Source organism: Dama dama, chromosome 13, assembly GCF_033118175.1.
Source record: "Dama dama isolate Ldn47 chromosome 13, ASM3311817v1, whole genome shotgun sequence".
Lineage (NCBI taxonomy): Eukaryota > Metazoa > Chordata > Mammalia > Artiodactyla > Cervidae > Dama > Dama dama.
In genome coordinates this window covers 33,405,479-33,414,091 of record NC_083693.1, presented here as the reverse complement: position 1 = coordinate 33,414,091, position 8,613 = coordinate 33,405,479, and the positions used below count along the sequence as shown (strand labels likewise).

General features: G+C 37.3%; 1 protein-coding gene across 2 annotated transcripts in view; it reads right to left on the bottom strand.

Annotated features, from left to right (window-relative positions):
* Nucleotides 1–306: 306 nt before the first annotated feature.
* The window catches only part of BTBD1 (BTB domain containing 1), a 47,283-nt gene continuing 38,976 nt past the window's right edge, over nucleotides 307–8,613 (bottom strand). The window contains exons 6-8 of one of the 2 annotated variants that reach the window (XM_061158830.1): nucleotides 6,004–6,091; nucleotides 2,677–2,823; nucleotides 307–2,163 (exon numbers count right to left, since the gene is read on the bottom strand). In XM_061158830.1, coding sequence (XP_061014813.1) covers nucleotides 2,005–2,163; nucleotides 2,677–2,823; nucleotides 6,004–6,091 — 394 coding nt within the window. In that variant the 3' untranslated portion in view covers nucleotides 307–2,004. Of the gene's footprint in view, nucleotides 2,164–2,676; nucleotides 2,824–6,003; nucleotides 6,092–8,613 lie in introns of those variants that run through there. The other variant, XM_061158831.1, reaches the window with a different exon arrangement.

Below are 8,613 nucleotides of genomic sequence, written 5' to 3'. Positions count from 1 at the left end.
GCCACTCCAGTATTCTTGCCTGGAGAATCCCGTGGACACAGGAGCCTGGTGGGCTACAGTCTATGGGTGTGCAAGGAGTCAGATACGACTGAGCAACTGAACACACACACACACAAAAATAACATTAAACCTCAATTAACTAGAAGTTTTATTCAAAATAGTGTCTTTGGCAACCCATTCCAGTATTCTTGCCTTAAGAATCTCTTGGACAGAGGAGCTTGGTGGGCCACAGTCCATGGGGTCACAAAGAGTCAGACACAACTGCGCAGCGAACACTTTTAGAAAAAAAAGACAAGTAACAAAAAATAAAAGGATAATAGATATTTATTTTTTTTTAATTCCAGGGGATGTCCCATATCAGTAAACTGTTCCATTTCTTTTCCCTTCTGTGACTACTTTCAGTTATTATCATTCAGTGTAACACACTTGAAGCAACTGAAATACCTCAAGCGTCAAAAAACATTAACTTACCTCTGGCATACTGTACTTTTTAAGGCAGAATTATTATCTGCAGTTGTATTTTCCAGCAAAACTAAAGTGTTTGCTGGTTAATCTTCAGTTTACCAGACCACACATTTCAGAGTTATTCCAGTTAACTGAGGTTTACAGTCTTAAGATCATATTACCAGACAGGGAAAATTTTCCCTTTTCCTCAAGCCATTTTAAGAGACCTCTGCCACCAACACACCTCCCTACCTTCATGAAAATATCAAGTGAAATACTGCTTTGGATGGAAATTTTTTATCCTAATTACCATTTAGAAAAAACTCTTTTTAAGTTGATACTAAAAAGAATTGTGATTTCTGCACATCTTCCACAACTATTTGATAGAGCTTAATTATACATACATTTTTAATGAGATAATCATTTTCAAGGGAAAGAAAAAGAAAGTTATTTATAGAAAAATTTTGCTTTATAAAAGTGTATAAATATCATCCTGCCAATGTACTTCCCGTCCCCTCCTAAGGCAGCAGCACTTGTGACAATGAGGTCATAAATATTAAATCTTATTTCTTGGACAGAACTGTGTAGGTGTTCAAAAAGTATATTTTCCAGCAGGTGTGATTCTGTTGGATATTAAAACAGTTGTTAGAGATGTTAGTATTTCATTCCATTTCTTCCTGTGTAAGATTCCATAACTTCCCGTGTAAATTCACCAAATGTTGAACTGATGATGTCTGTAGCCAGGAACCACCACCATCACCATCATCATTTCAATTTTGGGAATTCTCAACAGCATGCCTCATTCAGAGAGATGGGTACAGTTTATACACACTTTAAGTGATAAAGAATCCAGTTTTAAAGTACACCTTTAGATCCTCTATTCATAATAGATTACTGTGAATTTGTACAAATTCAATTTATCATTTAAAACTGTACTATATATTACTAGACTATTATGAAATATTTTTTCTATAAATGCACTCAAAATTTTCTGAGGCATTTGTTAAGCCTATTTCTAGCAATATGCCAAATGCTAACAACCAGATATTTCAAAACTCCAAGGATGAAGTCAGCTTTCTTCATTTTCTGAAAATTGAGTTAGTAGGAATTCTGTGGAAATACTGACCTACCTCATCTTATGTAACCTTCAAAACAGTTCAAACAGAAACAAACAAAAAACACAAACAAGCTACATAAAACAAGAATCTTTCAATTATAAAACTGCTGAAATAACATGAGTCAGCTGATTTAAGAAATTATACAAGATAAAGCTGAAATAGCTGTTTTTTTTTTTAAACAATTAAACCTATTCTTTTTTCCCTTTAAGGTTACAAGAAAATGGAAATCACCTGTTAAATCATGCAGAGATTTAAGTCAACATTTATTTACCTAAGAAATCAAAATGTCTCTCATCTTACAGTTATAAATATTCATAACACTCAAACTCTTTTTTGTGACCAGTTCTTTCTGCCGTTTAGACTAGACTGCATGGTACTGTTTAGCCGAGGTGTATTATAACCCTGAATTAGGTACTGTTCAGCTGGATGTTATAAAGCTGAATTATGTGTAAAATATTATTTCTGGTATTTGCCCATCTTCTATTGAAGTGCCATTATTATTGCCAGGAGAACTAAAAAAGAAAAAGACAGTCTTGCTAGCAGTAGGTGTTTCATGCACCACTTTCTTCAGTCCTTTTGTGCCATAGTGGGAATCTGGACCCTAAATGAGAGCAAATGGTTCATTAGTAATTTTCATTCAATAAGCTCAACTGGACGTGGCATTTCAATTAGATTAACGATCTACTTTATTTCTTTATAGCTTTTGTATAAAAATTTATGCCAAGTCATTTACTGAAAATTGTAGTTTCTGCTACAAGCTAATTAATGACTAAAAATATTGAACGCAGAGTTCGGGTATTAGAGAACAGTGAAATGGTTTAAAAAAGAAAACTGTTTTATCTTCTATCAAACTTGCAATCTCCTGCTCAAACAAATGGCTGCTAGATTCTTGTAGAGAACTAACCGTTTCTTCCCAAGCAGAGCTGTGCTGAGAGGCACTGCTTTTCTCAAAGCCATGGTACAATTTAGCTCCCAGCTTCCTGCCTTCCCTGCTTCCACCAAGGATGTATTGTGAATGATTCTCAGCTGCTACTGAAACACATGCTCTGTAACATGCAGGAGGAAACCCTGGGCCCCACAGCTCACCAGGTGCAACATTTGGGAAGACTCTTACTTTGAGTGTTGCGCATGCCATGTAGCACAAGTTGGGCAGGATTTCTATGGGTTCTTTGAACATGACCCTGAATGTGTTAGCAGTTCCATCACAACTGAATCCAGTATCGTTTTGTCCCAGTGTTTGTTTTTTTTCATATTCAATGATCTGTAATTTTTAATAGAAAAGTTAAATTTAAGTTACATCAACTGAAACAAAGTTTCCTAGAAAAGAATATGAAGCCCTTAGGAACAGCACAGCAGGCTTCTACTTCTTTCTGTTGTCACTTTTCTCTGCCATCTCTAACCACCAAAGATGGCTTGAAACATGTTGTCAGAAAACCCATTCACCACAGCGAGGATGTGAGGATGTCAGCTGACTGGGCCTTGGCTGTAGAAGAGAAGCTTCTAAAAAGGACACATGGCTTGGGAACTGGTGTTAAAGAATGTGTGGATTTTAGAAACCTGAAGGAAATGAGCCTTTACTCCATGCTAGCCTTTGTCTTGTTGCTGGGAAATTCCTGTAACATCCTATGTGGATATTTAAAATATGATAATTCTGCCTGTCCCATAATCTGTGCCAGGCACTGAGACACCCTCAAGGAGCTTCTAGTCATGAGAAAACAAGTAAACAGGGACAATTCAGAATAGCACCTGCAGTAGAAGAGTTGTGCTTGAGATGAAGTGGAGGACAGGAAACATTGATTTTGTCAGGAAGTGGAGAGGCTCCACAGAAGAGTTTAAAAAGCTCAAGTCAGAGGTCCAGGTTGTAAGAGAAAAGTCTTCATGCAAAGGCAGTATGTGAGGAAGCCAAGGCTCACAAAGCCATCTTTTTGCATACTTCAGATAAAAAGAGTAATAGGAACACAGGCTGAACCAGTACATGCAGTGGAAGATTGGGACAGTGGCCACCTCGGGGGGAGAGAGACCAGAAAAGATCATGTGGGATGTCTGGGGTGCTGTAATGCACTGTTCCTTCATCAGGCTGCTGGTTACACAAGTGAGTCCACAGTGTATGAAAAGGGAGTCATACACTTATAACTAAGTGTACTTTTCTGTATATACAATTGGCCCCTGTGGACGTGGAGGGCTGACTGTATGACACCATTTTATATAAGGGGCTTGAGTATCTATGGATTCTGGTAACGACATGGGGTCCTGGAACTAACCCCTCGAGGATATGGAGGGACCACACTGTATCACAGTTCAGTAAAAAATTAAAAAGAAACAAAAGACATGCCAGCACCCAGGAAGAAAGCAGTGGAGACACGAGATTTGGTTGTGGCAATGTAACTTAGAGCAAGCCACTTCATTTCTCTGAACCTCAGTTTTATCTTTTAATTTGGGAAAAAATTTGTTTGCCTTCTTCCTAAGGCTATTGTGAGAATCAAATTATAAAACTAGAGCAACAATGATAGCAACAGACTCTGTTTCAAACACTTTACAGGTATCATCTCAACTGGTCCTCAGAACATTAGAATGGAGGTACTATGCCTATCAAAGTAAACAAGGAAACTGAGGCTTACAGGGGTCACATAATCTGCCCACAGTTACACCGTGGAGATAGGAGAGTTGAAATTCAAACCCAGGGAGATCTATCTGGTAATGTATCTAGAGGGTGCATAAGACCAGTCACTCAGTGGAAGAACATAAAGAGAAGTTCTATTTCTATTCATTTTCTATTTTATCAGCTAAGTACACCTATAACCTTGATGCCCTCCCTCAGTTTGTAAACAAGGGCTCTGGGGTCTCATGTAACACATGAGGGACACTGAAGGAAGAGAAGGCTCTTCAGCCATAGAGAATGATCGTGGGGCCCTTGCTCTCCCAGGCCTGCAGATTACAGAGCCTGCCTAAGTGGGTTTACGGATCCTATTAGATAGGATCTCAACAATATACACAGTAAAACCAGGAGTAATCATGAAAATCTTTATACCCCTCAGAGGTCTTCTCTGATTTTTTATTTTCTAACCTTTAAAATCTTTCAGATAAACAAATTTCAGTGGCTTTTGAACCTATTTGTTAAAAATATTAAAACTGTAACTTTCTGATTTATAAGAACAACAAATTGATATGAGTGATATAAATTTATAGCTGAATTTCACTAGATTTTAGTGGACAGGATTTAAAAATGAGCATGATTTAATTAGCCCAGCCAATAAAGCAATTCTTCCATTTGGAATGAGGTGTCTTTGTGAGGGGGCTTCCCTGATAGCTTAGTTGGTGAAGAATCCGCCTGCAATGCAGGAGACCCCGGATCGATTCCTGGGTTGGGAAGATCCACTGGAGAAGGGATAGGCTACCTACTCCAGTATTTTTGGGCTTCCCCTGTGGCCCAGCTGGTAAAGAAACCACCTGCAATGTGGGCGACCTGGGTTTGATCCCTGGGTTGGGAAGATCCCCTGGAGAAGAGAAAGGCTACCCATTCCAGTATTCTGGCCTGGAGTATTCCATGGACTGTATAGTCCATAGGTTCACAAAGAGTTGGACACGACTGAGCTACTTTGAGAGTCTTTGGGAGGAAGTGAAGTATCTTTTCTGGGTGTCATCAGACAAGGTCTTTGAATTGTCCTGTGGTCCTGAAGACTAATGATGCATTTTGATCACAAAGTTCACTCATGTTTTCACTATTAAAAATAGAATATTAATAACATTTTGGAGAGGGCAGTTTTTTCTGTTGATGGAAGTCTGAAATATTGTTTACTTCCTTTTTTCCTTTGTTTTTATTTATGTATAAAATTAGTATAGTACTGCATGGGTATATGTGCATAGTAGATAAAAGTACAATGTGGATGTGTTTCAAAAATAATTTTACTAACTAGGGCATGCAATGGAAAGCGTGGAGAACATTAGTAGACTGAGAGGGAAGGAGAGAGAATTTTCACTTTCTTCCAAGGGTGAGTGATCATGCCTTATCTGAAAAAACTAAGGTGGAGCAGACCTAAAAATGGGGCAGGGCACAGTCAGACCATCAGAGATCAGAGATGTCACCCGAGTTATAGGGAATTAGGCAGTTTCATGCCCTAGAGTTCAAGTATCACGAACAAAGCAGGTGGGTGTTTGCAGATAGCCAGTGCAGATACGAAGGGCTAACAGAAGGGGTTCCTGGACAAAGGAGAGCTCCTTATAGTGAATGCTTCATTTAAGAGCCCCAGGACCCCAATTTTCTGAAACCACACATTTTAGATCAATTGTAAAAAGGAACCCTCTAGGCTTAAAATGCTACTAGTAGGCTTTCTGATGCCTTTGATAATTATACTGAAACTTGGATTTTATCAAACAATACCTTACTGCAAAATTACACTTGTTATATATTTCAGATGGTATAGAGTGGGTGAAAAAAGTGTACCTGTATATTCACTTGATAATCCGTGGGACCATGAATAGAGCCATATAAACCAAATCCAACTATAGAGATTCTTCTGTTAACTGTGAACCTGAGGGAATGAGGCCAAATATCAAATAACATACAAAATTCAATAAGCATTCATGTTCTAAAGGCTTATACATTTTTTAAGTGTTACTCAGCACATCTAACTTTACTCATAATAAAGAAAACTATTAAAAATTAAACATCCTTAGAAATGTCTTCTGCTTTCCAAAAACCTCTAGCTAGAGTAACTTAATGGAAACTTAACTAGAATTTGTTGCCTGTACTATACACCTTTGAGTCAAGCATTTCAGCCTACATGCCCACTTCTGTTGTGGTAATTTTAGTCCACATCTGCCTGCACATCTCCTTCAGGAACACAGATGTGTCAACCAGCAGCATCCCAAACTCTGACAATTCCTCGGCTGGATGACTGCTTACTGAGGGCCGATCAGACGGAGGCACTGCACCTGGCCCTGCGGAAATAATGGTCAACAAGACAGTCTCCGGCCCTACTGCACTTATGTGGAGGACACTGATTACAGATAAGTAAACAAAGAGTTAAATCATTAATTACAAATTGTGCTAAGAATTGTGCAGGAAGCAGGCTGCTGTAACAGCATAGGTGGTGGAGGACTTGCGCAGAGGACCCGAGTTACACAGGCGGATCAGAATGGGATTCCACGCTAGAACAACGAGCAGGCCCAGTCTGGTCACTGTAGTTAAGAAACAGACCCACCTCACTCTATTTACAAATGTATGAAAACTAGCATCAGGCACAAATGATTGTATAATAAGAAATAATCTATAACATAAAGGCGTTATCCACAACATTTCATGCTTCAAGAACTGAAGTCACAAGTTTAAGTTTACTATTACTACTCCCACACCGTTACCACTTTATGAGACCTTCCTGTGTTAGGCACTGAGCCCAGTTCTTTATATGAATTATTTCCTTTAGTCATAATAGTTCTATAAACTAAGTAACAGTATTATTTTTATCATCTTCAGTTTTTATAGTTGAAGAAACTGAGGTTTAGAGAAATCAACTTGCCTGGATCAAAATTGCATACCTGAACTGGGACACAACCCCAGGGGTGCATGAATCAAGAGGTCACGTTCTTAAACATCATGCTAAAACTCTCCTTAAAATTTATAATATAGTTTTTTATTATAAAAAAGCAATATACTATTTTAAAAAGTTAGAAAATGCAGCTAAACAAATAAGAGGAAAAATTTGAAGCATCTCTAAACATACTATCTAGAGATAACTTCATTTTTAATTTGGTGCATTTCCCTTTCAGACTTTTACTTCTATTTTAATTTTTTTTTTAATTTTTTTAACTTCTATTTTTAAAGAACAGAAAAATAGACTTTTTTCTGTGAATATACATGTCCTATTTTAAAAACCATGTCAGTATATATTTTTATAACTTCATATAAAAAGGTGAAAGATTATTACTGATTCATTATATTTAACTAATTCCTATATGTTAGATAATCTAGGTTGTTTGCAATTTTTGTTGTTATATAACAATGCCATGATGAACAATCTTATAGCTAAATCATTTCACAGTGCCTTAACTATTTCCTAGAATAAACTGCTGTAAGGAGATTTTCTGGGGAAAATAAAAGGTATATTCTTAAGGCATTAGATGTACTTTATCAAACTGCTTTCTGGGCAGATTATAAAACTTTACATCCAACAAGGAATGAAAATCACTGCTATCTCACTCTCAAAAACTACAAGTATCATCTTTTTACTGTTGAGAAACTAACAAATTCTATTTATATTTGATTATTAATGAGCTTGGGCTTCCCTCTAAGCTCAGTCAGTAGACAATCTGTCTGCAATGCAGGAGACCTGGGTTTGATACCTGGATCAGGAAGATCCCCTGGAGAAGGAAATGGCTACCCACTCTAGTACTCTTGCCTAGAGAATTCCATGGACAAAGGAACCTGGTGGGCTACAGTCCATGGTGTTGCAACAGTTGGATACGACTTAGTGACTAAACCACCACCACCACCACTATTAATGAGTTAGCACATTTGCTTATATGCATACTATCTACTGGATTTTCTCTTTTAATGAAAATCCCACTCATGTTCTTTCCCCATTTTTCTCGGCTGAGGAGTGTCTTTTTCATGTGGATTTGAAAGCTTTGTCAATAACATCCATTTCAGAAAGTTTCATTTGTCATTTATCTTTCAATTTTATGGTGGTTTTGGACTTAAACATTCTGACTTATTTGTAGTCCAATTATGATCTATGCAAAGTTTAGAAAGGCCTATCTCATCCTCATAATAAACACTCTGTTCCAACACTTTCTCAGTTTTATTTTTTTAATGTTAAAACCCTAATTTATGCAAATGCTGGAAGATGGCATCAGTAAAGACTGAACTTTCTTCTCCTAGTGGTTAATTCTTGCCTCACATTCTGATGTTCATTTACATTAGATTGGTTTCTGAACTGTGTATATGTACTACCTTATAATAGCTTTACAATATTTTTCATATTTTATTAATACCACTCTCTTAAAAGAAATATTTTTGCAGATTAATTTTGGAATAGTTTTGCCAACCCACCCC